The sequence below is a fragment of the Theobroma cacao genome, chromosome 2, assembly GCF_000208745.1.
Source record: "Theobroma cacao cultivar B97-61/B2 chromosome 2, Criollo_cocoa_genome_V2, whole genome shotgun sequence".
NCBI classification, from domain to species: Eukaryota; Viridiplantae; Streptophyta; class Magnoliopsida; order Malvales; family Malvaceae; genus Theobroma; species Theobroma cacao.
Window position 1 is genome coordinate 8714682 of NC_030851.1, and position 20369 is coordinate 8735050.

Genomic DNA, 20369 nt, shown 5'->3' on the forward strand with positions numbered 1-20369 from the left:
CAAGGTCTCCAATTGGATTGGGAGCAAGGCTTTCGCAAATTTAAACTACAGATTGATAATAAGGCAGTAGTTCAATTTCCTAATACTTTATCTGTACATCCTTGCTCTAACCTAGATGTGATTAGAGCAATTAAAGACTTGCTAAGTAGACATTGGGAGGTTAACATAAGTCAAGTTTGTAAGGAGGAGAACAAAGTTGTTGATTTTATGACTAATTTAGGATTTGATTTAAGTCTTGATATTAATTTGTATGATTCTCCAGTAGAGACGACATTTTTACTCTGGAATGATAGGATGGGAGTCTGTATTCCACATTTAATTAATCAATAAATCTTTATTCCCAAAAAAAAATTTCGTAACTCGAAGAGAAAAAAGAGAGGATCAGATTCTTTTATATTTTGCAGCAGAATACTGATGCTAGTAATTTTAAGAAATGGGCCTTCAGCCCAAAAAATGCGGGCTAAACAAAATATTAGATTTCGCACTGTGTTTGTTTTCCCGTAGAAAGCCCGCCCAAATCCCAAAGTCCTCTCTACCAAGTCAGCCAGTCGGTCAGCAAGGTCCTAATACGCCTGCCTCTTTCCTCTGTCTCACTCTCGCTCGTCGATCTCGCTCTCTTGATAGGGTTCATCTTCTTAACAGCTTCGCAACCTGCCTCACTTCAACCGTATTTTTGGCGTTTAAAACCCCAGAAGCGATAAAATGAGAGTAAGAGTAATTTCCATCTTTTCAGAAAGTCGTATTATTTGTTTACCGTTACTACATTAATTCCACATTTTCCACACGGTCATTTGGTTCAACTAACGAATATTTATTACTAATCTTGCAGGAATTGCGACGTTCGCTTTAATTTCAAGCTGCAAATAATCTTTAATAATTAGGAAAGAGTCAACCTAATTTGTACTCTGTTTGCATTTTCGCCCCTCCATGTGAAAGAGTCGCGATTATTGAAATCTTGGAGCATCTGTTTAAGTTATTTTTTATATCTCGTACAAATTCAAAAATGTTGGAAAGGAAGCTTTTCAAAACGAAGATGTGCATATTGTATCAGAGAGGACGTTGTTCGCGCCAGAGTTGCTCCTTCGCTCACGGAGATGCTGAGCTCCGCCGTTTCTCCGGTTCTCACGGTGGTAATAGCTTAGCTTTTCCAATTTTTAACCCTAATTTGCTCGTTTCCCCTCGTTTCAGTTATAATTTATTTGTTAAGTTACTTTGTCCATAGTGGCAATAATTTTACTTGCTTTTGAATGTTAGTTTTTGTGTTCTCGCCATATTTGCCTGTGTGAATTTGTTTTGAACTCTTTTTAAGTGTTTTTTTTTTTAACTTTATGGAAACTTGTTAGAGAGCGAGTGGAACAGAATAGCAAGCTAGATGTGAATTATTTGTTAATTATCAAAAGTTTACTGAATCTAGTTTAACTAAGCACAAATTCTGGACATTGGAAAACATCGTAAGCAACTTTTGTAATATTTTTCTGCTGACTTAAATAAATCAATTGTAATAAGTAAATACTTATTAGGGACTTAATAGGGTTGTGTGGAGCAATTGGGGCTATTAGTTCTTTTAGTATGTATCTGAAAATGGAACAAGGAAGTAAAAGAGTTTGATGTCTACGAAAGGAGGCTGATGATGAAGTCTACTATGTATTACTGCACACAAATTCGCTGTTGAGTCTTCCTGCTAGCGCGCTGAAACTGTTCTAGACTTCTAGTTGTTTTACTTTCCTCCTCACCCTTAGTTGATATAAACTTTGAAGCTATCGTACTGGAGAAGCGAAATTTGATTTTGTGTTCCATTTGCCTTGTTGCTTCGTTTTGCTGTTTCTTCTGACTTTGGTGTTTCTTGTTACTTTTTTTAAGTGATTTCATTTTAATGTCTGTTGCTTCCCTCATCTTAAATTCTAATGGGCTTGGTTGCCTATTCTTTGTAACGAATAATTGATTCTGCCTAAGTCAGATCAACTCGGTGTACACATGTGAGTGGAATCCCCGGTTGTTCACACAGTTTTTAAACTTATTTTAGGCATCTTCTGGAGACTTATTTTCGATTATGTCAGCAACCTGGCTGTTTCAGCTTAAATAAAGCATCCACTGACAGGGTTAGTATTGTCTTTCTTCAGAAAGGATTGTGCTGATTGGTAAATCTTAGAGCGGGTTTTGGTATTTTTCCTGCTCAGCTATATCTTGGTTTGTCATTAAGCATCCATGAAACAAAGCAGCATTCATGAAGTTTCCATGATAGGTTTTCTCAGAACATGTGTTCTTACAAATATTGAGATGTGAAGCAGATTTGATGTGCAACTGTCAACTGTCATTTGTCAAAAGTTCTGCAGTTTGTATATTGCTGGAGCATGTGGTGTTTCATAATTCTTTGCTTCTCCTTCAATGACTATGTGAAGGGATTTCTTGAATGGAGAAAGAATGCAATTTTGTTCGGACACTCTCAGAATAGACCTATTTGTATTGCTTATCAGACAAATTATTATTATGTCATATATACGGCTTTGGAGAGAAATCTGTCCTAGCATTCTATTTAGAATGCATATATTTCTTAATGCTGAACAATCAGATGATATGGGACTATGCCGACTATCTTTTTTCCAGTCCTATTATTCGGCGGTTATCTCAATGATGTAGGCTCCTATACAGGTTTTCCTTTTCTATTCACATGTGAGGACACTGTTTTTTGTCTCCCCCTTGAAACTGGCAAGAAGGCAGTATTATTGTTCTTTATAATGTTTCTCATATTGTTCCATGTGATGGTAAGCTTAACGCTGGTTTTGTGCTTGGCCCTGTACTTGTTTTAACTGAAACACTTTAATTATGCTAAATGGTCTGTGTTACCAATACTAAGTTTCTTTGTCACTTCCAGGTAAAAGAAACTATCGAGATGGCGACTTGAGGGATAAGCTTGACAAAAAGCTATCTCCAGAGCCAAGTTATTCTCCAGGAAGAGATATGAGAGACCGACGGATATTACGAGGTCAGAAATTTTATCCTTACATGCCCATTATTCTCTATTGCTATGTTCTGCTTTACCCTGTCTTCTCCACTTTTCTTATTTCTTGGCTTACAAGTTATGAAATTGAAGTCAATGTGATACATCTTACCTTATTGGTTTGATTAGTTCTGAAAAATTATTTAAAAATAGCTATATGCCATTATGGTTGGTTTTGCTGATTCTCTCTGTATTTCATTATTATTTCCAATTTTTGCCTCTTTTCTTCTGTTTCCCCTCTGATTGACTTTTTTATGTTCTGATGGAATTTAAAATTGCAGGACGTAGTGCAATGAGGTCCTTTGAAAAAAGGAGGTAATTTAACACATGCCTCTATGGTATCTGATTTGGTATTATATAAACCAATTTAGGAGTTGCTTTTTTGAAAGTTTTCTTTTATTTATATGTTTATTTTTGGTTTATTGATTTATTTTTACTCACCTTGCTTCATTTATCGTGGCAATTTAATTGGAAACTGATCTAAAAGCCATCATCAATAGGTTTTTAGTCTGGTACTGATATAATTTTGGATCATGATTTGGGGTCATTGCTAACATCAAACCAGTAAAGCTGTAGATGGCGAACTTTGTTTCAGGCTTTGCAACCTATACCTGATACTTCTTTTTTTGTTTTGGGCCGGTATTCCTGATGCTTATAGTGTAAAATGATAGCTCGGTTGTTGGTATAGTATATCTCTAGCTCTTATAGGTAGCCCTGTTATTAATTAATCTAAACTCCTGCCTTTTACTTTTATTTATATAATTTCAGGGGCTCTTATATTGAGTTTCCTTCTCCTGGTAGGGTTTGCATTAAAAGGATCATGTTACATAACTTAATGTCTACCATATAAACTGAGTGATTGTAGCTGGTTGAACTTGTTTCTAATTGTTCTAGAATATTCTTAAAAGGGGAAAAATGTGAGTTCAGTAGTTAAACTACATCTCCCAGTTAGATGGAGGCCACTGAGATGCAAGGTTTGTTTTTATTCAAATAAGCATGCAAGTCATCCCATATATAGTGTTTCTCTCCTTATTTGAAGGAAGGGAAGTAGGGTGAGTTTTACTAATGAAAGAATTTTAAATTCGGATCGGTGTACCTAGTTCAATGAGACTTTTAGCACTTGTTTTCTATGTATAATGGCTAATCTATTTGTAGTTCTATGCATGTATCATTTGCTTTTTTATGGTTGTTATCTTCTTGTTTGCACTTAATTCAGTTGAAGATGCTGTGGTCTCCTTTTGCAGTGACAGAAACCGAAAGAAGAAACAACACTTGGATGGACAAAGTGATTTTTCTGAAAGTTTGAAAATTTCGAACAAGATTGAAGATCTGGTTATAGAAGGGAGAAACATATCCTCTACTCCCAAAAATATTCTTGAGGATCAGGTTTAATGATTTTGGTCTAAACTTAATTTTGGTTTATCGTTTTCCCACTGTCCGATCTATTGACACCCCCCCTGCTCCCCCTTCTTTTCATTTTTTTTAACTATGTGCAGTTGAAAGAAGTTCACTTGGATATTAACACACTTATTCATCACAAGCACAAATTAGAGGTCAGTTAATTTTTACCTACTTAACAAAACAAAAAAAGTGAATCTTTACCTAGCTGCTTTGCTTATTGGTTGCAGTCATGATGGGTTTTTGCTAGTAAGCATGTGGACACATATGCTCAATTGCATCCATGCATGTGAATGGGCATACACCTTCACATGTGACAATGAAGCTTTGTCTCATTAATTTTTACCTTTTATGTTCTAACTTGCTAATATAGATTTTATTTGTTTACTCCATGAAGGACTTGATTCATCTGTGGAAAATTGTTTGGCCTGTACTTCGAATCTGGAAACTGCAGAATCGAAATAATCAAGTTTTATTTTGCTTGTTTGCTTCATTCTGCCCCCCACCTTTTTTTAGTCAAATGGTTGGCCTCAACACCCCCCATTTCTTTGGCCTCCTGAAAAGTAATAGATTGGACTTTTTATAGCATGTCAATATCGTTAAGACCTGATATATCAACATAATTGCATAGATTTCTCTGCAGGCATTGATTTGTTTTATTGAGAAATAGATCTTCAATGTATTTTGTAAAGGAAGAGGGCATACATGACCAAGAAAAGGCAACTAGAATAGTATTTTAATCTTCTTGATTATTAATTATTTCAGTAGCCAGCTCCAGACGGTCAGGTTGAACAGCCAAGCTATTTAATGATGCTCAAAAGATGATCTGTCCTGTTTTGCCTTGTGATTGATATGATAATGGCTTTCTTCGCCCCTCTAAAATCAATAATTCTTTTTCATCTTTGGCATGTTTGAAAGATGGATTTTAGTTGTGTAATTTGATGCTTGATTCTACCATAGATCTTTGTGGAAGAGAAAATTCAAGAAGCAGGTACTCTTACTTCGCAAATTGAGGAGCTTCGTTCTCAATTAGAAAAGGAGAAAGAGGAGTGTAAAAGGTATTCAAGAGTCAGGACTGTAATGATAGAGACATGCTATGCTTAACTGTTCCTTGTGGATGGATGATCCCTCTCTTACCCGTTTTCTATGAACTTTTAAATATTCAGGGTTACTTCAAGAATCAAGAAGTTTGTCAAAGCACACAATCGTTGCTCGCACATAGGAGATGAACTGAAGAGGTAAGTTTTTATTTTATAATATCATCTTAGTCTGATATGTTAGCTTAATTGCAATTGATGCATCATATCTTTTTTCTGATTCTGAAATTTGAAGTAGTGCTTGTTGATGTTTGGTAGGTTATATTGTTTATTTGTTTTTTATGTAATTTTGTAGATCTCAATCTCGTTTGGAGAAGTTGGCAGAACAGCTTGGCTTAAATATTTCTGGAACCAGTGGCAATGAAGAGAATTCCAACATCAACATTGTAAGTGATGGTGAGACTACTGGCTATCATATGTCCTATCCACAGAATGAGATGAGGAGTAATTCTTCTCTGAGCAAGAAGAAGCTGTGTGCCAACCAGGACATCACTGAAGAGCCCATTCCTGATGGTACTTTGTTTGATATATCTGCATGTATTGTTGTGTGGAATTTAGAATCTACAAAAATTCAATTTCTTCTTAATCCCTGCAATGTGTATTACTTAATTATTTCCGTGTATATCGAAGTTGTAACTTTTAATTGTAGCCTGTAGGCCTCATATCTTAATTGAGATATAAATAGGATTTTTATCTGAAAATTAATGTGAGCTGACCTTATAAATATCCTTCATGGAAGAATTGGAAGACACATGCATGTAGAACTCTAACTGACTTATATGATGACATGACCAGTAAATCATAGGAAAAAGTCCTCTATTACTACTGTTTTGCTCTTAAGCTGAAGTTGTTTTGAGCAATGCATTTGAAGTGCTAGCTTGTTCAAAGTGATGGAATATCGCTTATGCATGATAAGCTCAATGTTCTTTCAACATTAGGTTAGTAGTCAAATGTTCAATCTAATATCACTGTGTAAAATCATTTTTTCACGCTCATTTATTGCATGAGTATCCTTTTCTCTTGATTGGTTATTGGTATAAAGAAAAGCATCAGTTAACCTGTCAATAGTTAAAGCTATCTATCATTCTGTGGTATTGGGTTACAGAATTGGTTGCAACAATTTTACCAGCCATGTACATGTTGCCTCTTTTCCAACATCTGTTCAAGTTTATAGGAGATTTTATCTTATTTGGACTTATTGGAAAGGAGCCCTAACATTGCCTTGCTTCATTTTACTCAGTGATGCTAGTTTCCTAATATGTTGAATCCAAACTCTCGGTATATTCTAGAAACTAAAGTAGACCTTGATGGTTTTGCTAAATCTTTTACTATAGAGTAGTTACATGCTTTTTCCAAAACCTTTCAAAATCAATTTTATTTTCCCATTGTTTTTATGTGGGATATTATTTTTGCATTGTGTCTTCTATGCTGACCCATTTATTGTATTATTGCTGTTCTAATCTAAGGTAAAGGGCATGAGGCAGAAACTACCCGATTGGGAAAGCGGTCTCGATGGAGTGAACACCCTACTCAATCAAATATAGACAAGGAAAATGGGTCACTGAACAATGGAAACAGCAGTCTTGTGCCCTTGGCTAGTACCGAGAAACTGAGGAGAGGAAAGAAAGTCGCAGTTAGCATGTCTATTGAAGATAAGGTGCTCTTTTCCTATTCAGCTATTTATCTATGTATGCGGCAGGGAATAATCACAAGGTTTCTTTTCCTTTTTTATCTTCTTACAAGGTGTCTGCTTAAATGCAGTCTTAGCTGCACAGTTAAAACCTGTCTGACAGATGCCTGAATTATAATTTAATATTGCCTTTGTTAAGGGAAGTATATGGTAAACAATAAATGATAAGAGTGCAAAAAACTGCTAAAAGAGAGGAAGACAGATTCAAATTTAGCTATGTGAGGTTATAGTCGATAACTTGTTGGTGAGGTCATATTTGATAACTTGTTGGTTGTATTTAATTTGTAACAATAAATTTTTGGCTGGAACAATTTTACTGTTCTCTTACAAGATAAATCATTGTGAATATCTCTCATTCTTAAAGCTCCACCTCTTCCCTCTAGAGGAGGATTAGCATTTTGCCTAGATTTCTTTGGGAACTTCATCTATTTCTGAAACCAATTATTTTGCAATAATCTGTCTGTCAGACCAAGTAGAAAATTGCACAATGAAGGAACTGCACCCTATTTTTACATTACAACATGTGTATGCAAATGTTCCTGCTTATGCATGTGGATGAATGCAGGGAGGGGGGCACTAATAGGAACCTATTTAAGTAGAGAGTTTTGACCCTTTGCCATGTAATTTTGCAGTTGAAGAGTGCACATGCTGGTCTTTCATTGCCTTTAACAAGCATGGCTGCTAATGCAGTTGATGATGATGAAGTATTGGAAATTGACGAGGAGGAGAAGGTTGAGGTCTCAGGTTTGCCATTTTTACTTCCCCTGCCTCCACCAATCCTCCAAAATAGTTACTCAGAGGTTAGTTAAATTTTATTGCGCATTGCCTATTCTGCCTATGGATTTTACACCACGTGCTTAGTATTTTACTCTTGTTATCATAACCTTCCTCTTTTTATTGGATAATTGAAAATTTTAACTCCCATTTTCTGCAAAGTTCCATGTTAACTGGAGTACAGGAAATCTGCTTTAAGCCTTAATCTGATAGTGGCACTCTTGTTATTGTTCTTATCAAGAACCTCGAGTTATTGTTATTGTTGTTTTTTAATTTTTATTTTTGGGGGGGCTCTGATATTGGATGCCTGTGACATGCAGTATGAGGATAAAGATCAGAATGTAGATATTGACGAGGGACTGGAGGAAGCGATGGTGCATGTGGATATCCTTTGATATTTGAATTGGTTGCTGTAGCTTTATACTATATTGCTGGCTGGTATCTTTCCTATTAGGTTCACTTCAGAGTCGGTGGAACCAGATATTTTCGAGTTCCAATGTCAATGTGTATATATATATATATATCTCTCTCTCTGAATTATGTTAAAGCTGCGATTTGCTTTTGCTTTTACTTTTGTTCTTTTATCCAATTTCATGAGGAGGCATGAGCTTGATAGAATTTAAAATCAAATAACTTGAGCTGTGAAGAAATTGGGTGGAGTCAAAAGCTTTAGCGAAGCGTCTGTATGATTCCTAGTATTAATTTTAGGGCAAACAAAGAACTTGTACGTTATTTGTAAAACAAGTAAGACTTTAGACAATGTCAGAGGAAATTGAAGCCCTTCTAACATCACAAAACCAAAGCGGTCGACAAAGAATACTGTGGCTATTAAGAAATTTGCGGCTATTATGCCATATAAATATGTAGAAATCGTACGCGAAGAATCACATTTCCATCCAAAGGCATCAATTCGAAAATCCCAAAGCATCAGTTCCTACGTAGTAAACAAACCGAACAAGCTATAGAGAAAATGGCGGGGAGAACACGAACTAACTTGTCTGTTACTGTTTTTGAGGATTTCCAGCCCATATGGGAACAGAAGGAAGAGCAAGCAGCAAATATTCTACTTGTTCATCTTCCAGGTTTGTTCTGAAACATGTTGTTTTGTATTGAATAATTTTTACAGGGAAACAAGTTTTCCGGTGTGATTTATTTGTCTTTGTTTTCCATTTTACAGGTTTTGACAAGGAGCAAATTATCGTCACCTATGTTGACTCCTCCCGTACGATCAAATTGCAGGCAGAACGATCACTTGAGAAGAACAAACGAAGTCGTGTCAACCAGGCCTTGCCTGTTCCACAAAACTGTGTCGTAGGTAAAATTCAAGGCAGTTTTCGGAATGGCGTTCTTACCATCACAATGCCAAAGCAGACAATTACTCAACCCAGTTCTGTAGACGATGCAAAAACCACCAAAGAAACTACACCTCCAAAGGCCACCAGGGACCAAAAGGCCATGAAGGACCCAAAAGAAACTACTGCTCCCAAACCTGCGTCAACTTCAACATCTGGTTTTGAAAAACCAAGAGACGAAAAATCACCGCCTCCGCAAACCCCGCAAAAAGCCAAAACCGAGCCTAAAACACCGAAGGGTCCTAAAATTATTCCTTCAAGAGCTGCTCCGAGTCCATCCACTCTGGGTGAAAGACAGGCTAATGGGAAGAAGGTCGATACTTTGCAGCCTTCGAAGCAACAAGAAGAAACACAAAAGCAAGTTGCTCCGACTGCAACTACCACAAAGCAGCCCGAAGAAAAGAGTGCTGCAGGCTCTACAGCTGAAATGGTTGAGAAAACGGGGGAAAGTAAAATTGGGTTACCGAAAGTGGCCAAAGAAAAGAAAGATTCTGCCATGTCCGGAAGCAATATTCCGAAGCTTTCGTTGAAAAAGAAGAAAGATAATAAAGGTGCTGGTGTGGTGGAAGGGAAGGCCAAGGAGGGTGGTAGCTTCATGGCAAAAGCCAAGGAAATGAAAGGTATGGACACCCTAATGAAGAGCGTAAAGAGACTTGCCACGGAGGATTATGAAGAGAGGCAGATGCTGATTAATATAGGGGTCTCTGTTTTGGTGATTGTAGCACTTGGGGCCTACATCACCTATGCCTATCGCTCATCTGGAAAATCCAAGCGCTAGTGCTACGTAGATAAAGGGTTTCTGATCAATGCATCCATGTACTTTTAAGGAATCTGTCTTACATTTTTATATACCATTATTCCTTAAACATCTTAATTTGATTCTTTTCTCTTCAATTTCAATAAAGTTTTTTATAGGGACACGGATGCTTATCTGGGTAAAAGTCGAATGTATTATCCTTCCAAGCTAGCTAGGCATGGGATAGGCACCCGTAAGGGCGGAGTTAGCCAAATTTTATTGAGAGGGGAGGAGATAAATACAGTTGAATAAGAGTTAAAAATTTTAAAAAATTAATATGTTAATTCGATCAATAATAAAAATATTGATAATAAAATATAAAATTAAAAATATGATTATTTTCAAATAGTATCAAATTTTTTTTTATATCTAAAGTAGTAAGTCAATAAACTTACAAAATGTTTCTATTAAGCCAATAAATATAATAAAGTAAAGAAAAAATTTTATTCACCAACATTCAATACGAGATTACTACTAAATCAACAACTAAATATATTTCTTTCTATTGACCAACTAACATACATCAATTAAACAGCTTTTCAACAATTAAACAAACTAAATACATACAACATCATATCACAACTAACATTTTTACAACAAGTCGATTGCATGCTCAAATTTTTGACAATGTTCCATTGTAGTCTCAACTTCAATTTGCATTTAACTTTTGATTTTTAATATATTTCTTCTCATGTCAATATCTTCATATTGTTGGAATGCACATTGCCATTAACCATGTTTGGATGCCATCTTTGAAAAAAATTCACATTTTCTCTCTTCACAAATAAAATAGAGTTTTATATATATAAATTCTGATGTTCTAACAGCAGTTATTGGACTATATTGACAATATTTGTTTTGGAATTGAAACTCATAGTCTAGTGTATTATTGCTTGAAAAAGTGTTGAATGTTTTCTTTAGAAAATAAAATTTATAAATAAGATTTATATTATCAAAAATATAAATAAAAATAAGGAAAATACCTAAGATAGAAGACAACTAAGCTTCAAAATCATATACGTTTTGAACTCGCTTTAAAGCAACCAAACTTCATTTTCTAACAATCAAAGCAAGCATCCAAAACCTTTTAAGAGTTGGGAAAGCTAAAAATTGAAAACAAGAAAGAAAGCAACGAAATCTCTTTATTTAGCTTGTTTAGATTTTGGGTTTGAAGTGTTAAATCTATCCATGTTACTTCTTTGATCGTTATTTTTTTAAAAAAAATTATTTCTTTGATCGTTATTAAATAAATAAAAACATATTATTGAAGATAGAATGCCTATTTTTAATACTAATAGACTAAAAATGAATTAAGGTGAATGCGCCTTTCTACTTGCTATATCTACAATCACTGTTGAGTTACATTCTCAAAAGAGTTACTTCCTCCGCACAATTCCAAAAAGCCAATCTAAACCTTTCCAACCATTAAGGCCGCTATGTAAGGAAAAAGTTTTTAAGTTTCTTGGCTTCACTACACGCAGAAGAATCAATGGACAGAACAAGAAAAATCAAGATACAGCCTAGCCCAGTACCTTCGGTACTTTCATGTTATATTAAAATTAATTGAAAGAAACGGTAGAAAACTGGTTTTAAAATACAGCTTCAGTTGATCTCTGAGCATCTCCCATTCTAAAGACATCAATCTAAAGAGGACCAGCTCCCTCGATGGCTTCATGTACTGAATATTTCTCATAGCCATGCTTATAGCCTTTGTTATGTAGTGCTATAAACCAGCCACTTCATTGGCATTTTGGCAATGTGATGACTAGGGTTCTTCCTCCAAGCACCTGGTGCACCTGCACCTAAAACCATAATCTGCAAGTAGTGCTTGTCTCTCTTCAAATGGAAGGTCCTCGTCTATGTATGAAATCGTCACCTGAAAATGCCATTCATGCCATTTTTGTTCTCATTAAGATTTTACAGCCAACTCTTAATTTTTTTTTTGAAAATTAAGCTAACTCTTAATTAACAAACCAAGAAACGAATATATACCTCTTCTCCCTTGCAAATAGGCCTGAGTGCAATAATTGTTGCTTGGCCGTCTCTATCCTGAAATTGGAAATATAAACAAAGATAAGGGTCCAATGCATGAAGCAATTTCGTACAAAAAAGAAGCACAAACCTACATGTGTCTGTGTAAAGAATGAATAAACTGAACCTACACGTTCACTGACAACCAGAACAAGCGTTGTAGATTTTTCTATATATTATTATAAGATGAACGTACCTCCTCTCTTTTGAATGCTTTTGCATTAGGACAACAAGAATGGTTCATGCAACTCTGCAAAGGAAAGAATGCAGTACCTAAAGAAAATTTTAAAAGTAAACAATTAATCACTACATAATTATATACAGATGGCATAAAAAAATAATATGTCAGATGCAGAAATTTCTACCCATAGGCAGGTATAAACATTCTCTGATAAAGAATTACTTGCATGCATCAACGAACAATAGAATTCAGCTAAAAGGGACACCAACAACAAAACAGGAAGCATGAGAAACCAGCAGCATTATTCAGTATCTTATGAGGGACACCCACTTTAGCTGTATTAGTATGATAGCTTATTCTGCTAGTATTTAAATAGTAAAATGAAAAAACAAATTCTGCCCATATAAATTATACCTTGGCAACAAACAGAATAGTCATCACCAAGAGCATCTAGATATGGTTGTGTAATTCTCTCAGCTTCTTTCTGCCATGAATGAGATAGGAAATGGCACCAGAAATTTATATTGCACAGAAAATTATTACTTTGAAAAACAAGGGCATGTGTTCTAACCTTTTCAGGATATGTAAGATCATCAATGTACAAAAAATAATCCTCCACTGGAGATGGTACAACCAGATCACTGTTACAGATGGAACTCCAAATCATTACTTAAAAGCCCCAAGCAAATAAGAAATATAATTAACATGCAACATAATCCATGTTATGAAGCATAAATGCAAGTTTATTTCCAAGGCTAAACCACACTACCACTGCTATACTATTACTCTGCACAAACTCTGCAATAAAAAAAAGTGAAACAGGTGATATGGAACTTACAGATTATTGAGCTCGAACATGCCAATAATATGCCCATAGATTTCAAGGGAGAATACTTGGGAAGGTTAAGGACTTGATTTTATAAACTTTATGTAAGAGCAACATTACTTGGGACATAACTATAGCAATTGCATTAATGCACATGGATAGGATACATGGCTCACATTCCTTGTCAAAAATGGCTTCCTTGAGGAAATGAAGTGACTGAAAATGTTCAAAATAACCTGTCAAGATATGCCTTTAAAGAGCACAAATAATTAGAAAGACTACTAAATCTGCCTTTTCTTTTCATGTTACATGCACACCTATAAAGGGAAATCTTACCGTGAATGCAAGCTCCCTTATCTGCATCCTAAATGTGGCTTCATCAGATCCATCAATGTCACCTGGCAATGCAATACAGTCCCACCACCTATGGTGTAGAAAAAGTCAGTGATCCTCTTTACGTACAAAGTATTAAAATGCATTGCAATCCATACACCAATCCTTTTTTCTGTAGAAAAAAATATAAAGAATTGAGATATTGAAATAATGGGCAACAGGCCAAACATCAGAATGCGTCGTGTGACACTGACATAACATGTATAAAGGTCTAGAGTTAACATATATTCATTTGAGAGAAATGAATCATGCTCCAAATACATAAACCTCCCTGGGGAGATGCTTAGTCCCGATGTTATAAATCCAAGGTACCAAAATTGGTAGGAAGCTTTTCCTAGGCATTATATAGGTACACGATGCCAAAGATAGTTACCTTCTCTTATGTCCAATTGATATTGGCTTCCATGCCTCCACAAGTAACGATAGATCAGAAGTTCCTAAGATACTTGGTGCAGTATTCTCCTGTTTTTTTAGATGAGAGGCTTTCACCTTCCGATACCTTAAAATGGTGAAAGAAATTGCCTGAAAATGGAAGCCAAGGAAATATTTCCAAAGATGCGCAAGATAAAGTGAACATGTTAAGCACCCTACTTGGTACTCCAATGACAGAAATGTATGATGTATGAATGATGCATACCAAAACCTAAAGATAAAATGGAAAAGTTAACAGCAGTAGTACCTTGGCAGCAAGGAGGAAAATGTCATTTGTTTCTGAGAAAGTTAAAAAGAAGAAAACAAGTTATAGACAGGATAATGGGGAATGAAGGTAACAAATAACATAAGGAAATGGAAAGTTCCCAAGGAAAAGACATAATTGTCTTAGCATTAATAACATATAGTGTCAAAGATTTACCATTGGCATGCTGTATGAATTTTAAAAGTGCCTCTCTGGAGAGGGACTCTGATTTCTCCCCAGTGCAAAGTAAAGAATGAAACGACTCCCAATCAGCTTCCGCACACGATTTGCTACATCATTTTAAAAAATTGATATCTATTAAAAATTAAAAATGTTAGTGACCAAAAAAAAAAAAAAAGGAAAAAGGCAACTTTCCCATACCTACAATAAAAAGCTTCTTCGCATCCTCCGGGGCATGAAACAACAGAAGGCAAGGGAAACTTGTTCGAGTAAGGCAATGACAATTCACCATTCATTAACGCTTCCAGGGCCATTTTAGGCAAAGAATTAGTACTAATGGAACTGCTGGAAGCTCCATTTTCAGAATTATGGTGATTTTCAACATAATGATTGTCTTGGTCTTCATCGGATAAATCGTTTTCACATCCATGATGTTGAGAAACTCCTAGAGTTTTCAAATACAGTTTCCGCCCGATTTGTTGCTCTATTGAACCGATGAATTTGAAACAATAACTGCAAACTAAACAGTCAATCTGCAAATTGGAAAAGAGAAAGAATGGTACGCCATCAAACAGGAATTTCCTCAAAAACAAATGTAAGTAATATATTAAAATGACCTTGTTTGAAGGATGCTGAGCCCCAACAAGCATTTGATCCTTTAAGATAAGTTGTTCCTCCTCAAAGTCCGTTTCAGCAAATACACCTACGGAACAAATTACTCCATTATGACTTCATACGTTTACAAAATGTACTAATTAATGGAAAGATAATATAACAAAAATTTGTACCTTTTCCAAATTCGCCGTCTTGTTTCACTTTGATGCCATGGCATTGCCGTTTTGAAATAAGCCGCTCGAAATACTCCTGCGTTTCATAAGGTACACAAACGAAAATGGTTTTTTTTTTTTTTTCTTTTTCAAGGGGTTGAGTAAGTCAGAAGAGAAGAAGGAAAAAGGAAAAGGGTAGAGAGAGTGCCTGCCTGAATATGGAGAGGAGAGGGAGGCTGGAGAAGAGCGGAGATTTGATGAGAGCAGCGTTGATCGATTGGGCAAATGGATTCCATTGCTTTGCTCTGCTGCTGCCGACTGCTACCTCAACTTCTAACAACTAGAAGAAGCAGACGATTCAACCCAGGGCTGGTTTTATATTTGCCGGCGCCACGGAATCAAGTGCGTGACTACCGTGGTCTTATTACTTTTGTTTTTTCTTCTATTTCAATTTTGAAGTTTTTTTTTTAAAAAATCCTGCATCAATTAATAGATTAAATTTTTATATGCAATCGAATTATTTTCAAACTTGAATAGCGTAATAATAAGAAACCAATCTATAATTGATTACCATCTTTTAATTGAATAAATTGATACTGGTCAACATTTGTTTGACCCAGGGTTTGATAACTTTAAATATGCATGACTTATATTATGAGATCTAACACATTTATTTTTTCTGATTTGAATAACTAAAACTAAACAATCTATCTATTGAAGATTTGATCGAAAAGAATGTGTCGCATGTAGAGTGGCCAGAATGCTTTCCTAATTGTCGGAGTTTTGAAATTCTTGTATGTTATAGTTATTAGCATTTGGCTGTATGCTAAGTCTGTCATACTGAATTTTGCAGTTTCCGTTTTTCCCAATAACGGGGAGTTATTCATGAACCACCATATTCCTAGAAAATACATGGCCTTCAAATTCCATGTTCGCCAATTTTAGTATCTAATTGCGTGTCACCATCTCATCCAAATCAATCGATTAAACAAATAATCCGAATCATTTTGGAACTATTCCAAGACCAAGAACAATTCACAAAAGAAACAGTTAGGTTTAGGTTGAATTCTTTTTTCTTATCGCTTCAGACCCAAGGCCTTATATCAACGGATAGGAACACGAGCAAAGTAATTCTCACAAAGCACAGGAGCTGTCTGAACGTCCCTCCACCCAAAAACTAACTTTACGGGATTATCATTTAACATTTCCTTATTTATCACTTTAACCAGTGCCACTGGTACTGCTTTCCCATCATTTAAAGCTGTTTCATGCAACACTACCCTATACAAAATTAAAACATGGCGAACTTAGTGAAGCAACACAATTTTTTTTTTTTTTTTAAAAGTTCAGTGGAGCAACGATTATTTTTTATGATTGCATATCCTTCGACTAACATAAATTACAAAATATTTTTGCATGGAGTTTCTCCAGTTCAAAAAAGTTCAAATGTGAACCCTATTTCACAAATTCCAAACAAATAATTCTTGTCCCATTATCCTAAAAACTGACATCAGCACAAGGGTGTCAAAAGAAAGAAAACATTGGGCTGTAAAGGGTCGCACATAAAGACCAATGGGGAGTAAAGAACAACTTTAAAACATATTTGCATCTTTTTACCAGTTTCAAATGTCAAACGCATCCAAAGAAGTGTTCTAAGGATGGAGAACTGGAGACATTAGCTGCAGTCCTTTCAGGTCTGACAGGAGAAATGTGAAGCTGATATTTGATGAACCTCTGCAAAGAACAAAAAAAAAAATCTCAAAATCGTAGGCATTGAGATGACAATATGACTTAGAATCTAATATCAGAACATTTTAAGTGCTGCTGTGAAAGAACTATCTTAAAGATTATAGCAAGTAATGAAATTATACAGCTAACTGAGAAACTATTTCAGGGTTTGTGTCAATATGCCAATCTGGTTCTAGTTGCCGAACAAAAGATGCGCGCCCATTCTCTGTGCTACAAAAGAGAACCTGCAGATTCATTTCAGGTATAGTAAATATTACATATATGAAAAGAAAGGATAATCAACCAGCTTACACTCTAATACTTTATAGCAGGCACCAGATTTCACAGTCCAGACATAATACCCCTGACTGGAAAACCATTTAATTTGAGATATCTAAGCAAAATTAGGTACAATCACAATTGTCACAATTACCTACCTTGTCCTTTACCAAACCACCAGAGGTGAAAATCCCAGCATTTTCCAAGGCCAGAAGAACATTTTTCTGCAAACACTTCATAGTGTTAGTCATGAGAGAAAACACAAAAATTGACCAATACAAGCACAATGATGATAGAGAAATGCTATACCATGCAACAAATAAGGAGAAATGTTATATATTCAATGAAAAAAAGAGTTCAGAGTTTTGCTTGTATAGAAGAATATGCCTACCAGAACCTTAAAACACCAAACATGTCATGAAATACATTTAAGGAAAATTTATAGCATTGACAAATAAACATGAACTAAAACTATAGAACAAGGTTTGCACTTACTTCGCTTTCATCATCAATGACTCTCTCCATGAGATAAAGATCACAAAATTTGGTAATCTCCAATAGCACATCCAACACAGAGGACTTTACTGTTGCTTGTTTCTATCCAGAATGTAACAAATCAAATCAATTTTTTGTAGATAACAGTTACAAATACAAAGCTCACTGAAAAGATTCCCTACCTGCAGCTCCTCTGGACTGCTTTCCTCAAGGATCACTCCAAGCAAACGGCATGTTACCTACACCAATAAGTCATCCAAGCATTAAAGCTAGAGAAAGACCAAAAAAAGGCTCTGCCCAATGGCTTTATCAAACAGCATAAGCATTAAATACCAATATCAGCATAAAAAGTTACAGTCAGAATTAAGCATGAAAACCTGGGAGTTAAACTAGGAGGGTGTGTTGCTTCTGGAAAAATTTAGTTTAAGTTACTAGTACTTATGTGAATAGGTAATTATCTATGGTCAATGGCTCATGCATTCCAACATACAGACTCAAGTAATAGTGCCAGAACCATTTCATCTGACTCTCCCACTAGTAGTAGTATAGCAGCTAGTTATGACCAGTATTGGAAAATGGCTTTCAACAGTAAAGCAGCCATGCCATATACACTTAGTGCACATTTTACCACAGCATGAAATTGTGGTAGCAATTCATTTAAACTATTGAGTTACAAAAATTGGTTGAAAGTAGATATGATATTGAATATACTGGATTTTGGTATTATTTTGACATCTACATTAGGAATTATTCTGATAATGCATTCTGCAAACAAACCAAATAAGGTGAGTGGGCCATTTAAAGAATTGACAGCAACAAGATTCCCACAAAACCTAATAATCAGACAAGAAATCCCCTCAAACAGGATCCAGGGGTTCAATGAGAGGCTCATAAAAACTGTTCAGTTAGCCAGGCCAGTTTACCTAACTACAAGCATATAATCCAAAAATTTTCGAACGAACCTTAGCTTAAAATGCCACCTACAATCACATTAAGAAAGAATGGGTACACAGCATTCTTCCAAAGGATTCCATTTCTACATGTAAAACTTTTCCACCTTTTTGGTGAGCATTGGTTATTTAATCATTACTGCATTTAAGAATCCTACTTCCAGAAAACAATGGACAAAAATTAAATAAACCGCAAACATCCTGCTTACTGCATTAAGGAGTATAAGTAAGTTACCTTTCTTCCTTCACTCAGTTTCTGCCTGACTATTTGCCCCAATGTTGGCTGCAAAAGAAGGAAAAGGGACATGCAAATTACAAACAAACCAAGCTAATAGACAATAATAAACATATAAAATGTTGGAGAAAGAGGCAAATGCCTACCTTTACTGGCTGGAAGAACTCGTCAACAACATTTTGTGCTCTTGAATCCTCTGAAGATGAGCAAATTCCAGAAGGCATCAACGTTACATTTGACTGGGTACTGACAGCAGAGCTACTAGTTGTTGGAGCTTGACGTTTTGGTTGCCTTCTTGAAGGTGCTGTAGGTGATCTCATCAACTTATAGGTAAAGATTATTGCAACAGCAAGCCCTGCAATAGCCCCAACAGAGCGTGGATCCTGATGCCAATACGGACGTCATAAGAATTACAAACATCATTGACTAAAAATATTGCACATTTGAGTTCAACCACCAAAATAACATATTAGCTTCATAATACAAACAATTGCACATCACCAAAAGTAAAACCCATCAAATTAAAAGGAAAATGACAGCTGAAACTATGAGCAGTTTTACATGCCTGGACAACACCCAAAAAAAAAAAAATTATCTCAAAAAGGTCATGCCTTCTTCAACCATTATTTTTCAGGAAACATCTGCTATGGAGAATTATACCAATAGCAGAGGAGATTTATCAGGCCAGGACTAGGGATTTGAGATAGACTTCCCATCAATATAACGATTTCACTCTTTAGTGTAGCTAAAGAATCAATTAGGTAAGAAAGAAGCAGCATCCGAGACGAATTAACACCGTTTCTAGGCCTTAACAATAAATCATATAGTAAACCAATAGGAGAAATTACCTTAAATATGAGGAATTTAAAGCTGCAATAAGATTAATTCCTCTAGTATTAAAGTTTTCACCAGTAGAAAAATTCCCACACAAAAATCAGTGTCATCATATCAACATCAATTATTAAATTAATATTCCGCTATAATCATCATATATACCTAAATCATATAAATAGATAATAGAAAAAAAAGAAAAAAATCGTTTTTAGGCAACAAAAAGGAGCATCAGATCCGCCAAAAAAGAAAGACGAGAGGAGAATTTATCAGAGAAAGAAGAGAAAGAAAAGAACCAGTTTCTGAAGAGAGATCGAGAAGAGATTGGACATCTTGAGGGCGAGATATGTTCCGAGCCGCTTGATCAGATGAATCAGCTCGTCTTTGGATGACGATAAAGACGACGATGGCTCGGCCATAACCACTCAATTAAATAAACGACGCACCGTTTAATCGCGTAAAGCGCCCTTGTTGTTTGCGTATCAGATGAAGCTTTCAGATTCTCAGCTCCTCACCATATAATTAATCACTCCTTACATACACTTTGTCTCTGTAAAGCCTTCTTCTTTGTCGTCAACGACCGAATGGGATGGGAGAGTTTCGATTTTCCCCTTTGTTCCCTTTTTGCTTTTTTTGATGGGTGAAAATTTTAAAGGTATTTAATGCTTACGTGGCTTTTTTTGATTACGCGG

General features: G+C 35.6%; 4 protein-coding genes across 7 annotated transcripts; 2 read left to right on the top strand and 2 right to left on the bottom strand.

The window, feature by feature from the left end:
* On the top strand, nt 521–8531 carry LOC18608526 (zinc finger CCCH domain-containing protein 40). 3 transcript variants are annotated; one of them, XM_018115776.1, is made up of 12 exons: nt 521–708; nt 830–1130; nt 2873–2983; nt 3280–3313; nt 4243–4384; nt 4495–4551; nt 5357–5454; nt 5563–5634; nt 5789–6006; nt 6960–7150; nt 7816–7983; nt 8278–8531. In XM_018115776.1, the coding sequence occupies exons 2-12, from the start codon at nt 1004–1006 to the stop codon at nt 8350–8352; spliced, it is 1293 nt and encodes a 430-aa protein (XP_017971265.1). In that variant the 5' UTR covers nt 521–708; nt 830–1003; the 3' UTR covers nt 8353–8531. The 3 variants fall into 3 exon arrangements, with proteins under 3 accessions (XP_017971265.1, XP_017971266.1, XP_017971267.1); XM_018115777.1 differs by having other exon boundaries at nt 532–714; XM_018115778.1 differs by lacking the exon at nt 521–708 and adding an exon at nt 2121–2762 and having other exon boundaries at nt 1043–1130.
* Nucleotides 8570–10203, top strand: LOC18608527 (protein RESTRICTED TEV MOVEMENT 2). Its single transcript, XM_018115797.1, has 2 exons — nt 8570–9039; nt 9135–10203. The coding sequence occupies exons 1-2, from the start codon at nt 8928–8930 to the stop codon at nt 10085–10087; spliced, it is 1065 nt and encodes a 354-aa protein (XP_017971286.1). The 5' UTR covers nt 8570–8927; the 3' UTR covers nt 10088–10203.
* Nucleotides 11412–15608, bottom strand: LOC18608528 (histone-lysine N-methyltransferase ATXR2). 2 transcript variants are annotated; one of them, XM_018115772.1, is made up of 15 exons: nt 15372–15608; nt 15181–15256; nt 15010–15095; nt 14594–14925; nt 14390–14502; nt 14216–14247; nt 13910–14058; nt 13480–13567; nt 13306–13359; nt 13156–13184; nt 12889–12958; nt 12732–12801; nt 12333–12409; nt 12098–12154; nt 11412–11981 (listed from the first exon to the last, which is right to left on the bottom strand). In XM_018115772.1, the coding sequence occupies exons 1-15, from the start codon at nt 15453–15455 to the stop codon at nt 11871–11873; spliced, it is 1428 nt and encodes a 475-aa protein (XP_017971261.1). In that variant the 5' UTR covers nt 15456–15608; the 3' UTR covers nt 11412–11870. The 2 variants fall into 2 exon arrangements, with proteins under 2 accessions (XP_017971261.1, XP_007043339.2); XM_007043277.2 differs by having other exon boundaries at nt 13156–13210; nt 13311–13359; nt 15372–15607.
* Nucleotides 16510–20318, bottom strand: LOC18608529 (peroxisome biogenesis protein 22). Its single transcript, XM_018115804.1, has 8 exons — nt 19974–20318; nt 18993–19229; nt 18847–18894; nt 17844–17900; nt 17662–17763; nt 17325–17390; nt 17031–17132; nt 16510–16893 (listed from the first exon to the last, which is right to left on the bottom strand). Exons 1-8 carry the CDS (start codon nt 20094–20096, stop codon nt 16789–16791), a joined length of 840 nt encoding a protein of 279 aa, XP_017971293.1. The 5' UTR covers nt 20097–20318; the 3' UTR covers nt 16510–16788.

Coding starts and splice junctions, on each gene's coding strand:
- LOC18608526 (XM_018115776.1), top strand. CDS start 1,004: ATGTTGGAAAGGAAGCTTTTCAAAACGAAGATGTGCATATTGTATCAG. Junction 4,552..5,356: donor ATCACAAGCACAAATTAGAG/GTCAGTTAATTT, acceptor ATTCTACCATAG/ATCTTTGTGGAAGAGAAAAT. Junction 5,635..5,788: donor ATAGGAGATGAACTGAAGAG/GTAAGTTTTTAT, acceptor GTAATTTTGTAG/ATCTCAATCTCGTTTGGAGA.
- LOC18608527 (XM_018115797.1), top strand. CDS start 8,928: ATGGCGGGGAGAACACGAACTAACTTGTCTGTTACTGTTTTTGAGGAT. Junction 9,040..9,134: donor TCTACTTGTTCATCTTCCAG/GTTTGTTCTGAA, acceptor TCCATTTTACAG/GTTTTGACAAGGAGCAAATT.
- LOC18608528 (XM_007043277.2), bottom strand. CDS start 15,455: ATGGAATCCATTTGCCCAATCGATCAACGCTGCTCTCATCAAATCTCC. Junction 13,568..13,909: donor TCAATTGGACATAAGAGAAG/GTAACTATCTTT, acceptor TCTACACCATAG/GTGGTGGGACTGTATTGCAT. Junction 11,982..12,097: donor CTATTTGCAAGGGAGAAGAG/GTATATATTCGT, acceptor TGGCATTTTCAG/GTGACGATTTCATACATAGA.
- LOC18608529 (XM_018115804.1), bottom strand. CDS start 20,096: ATGGCCGAGCCATCGTCGTCTTTATCGTCATCCAAAGACGAGCTGATT. Junction 19,230..19,973: donor CGATCTCTCTTCAGAAACTG/GTTCTTTTCTTT, acceptor TATTGGCATCAG/GATCCACGCTCTGTTGGGGC. Junction 17,901..18,846: donor AACTGAGTGAAGGAAGAAAG/GTAACTTACTTA, acceptor TTATTGGTGTAG/GTAACATGCCGTTTGCTTGG.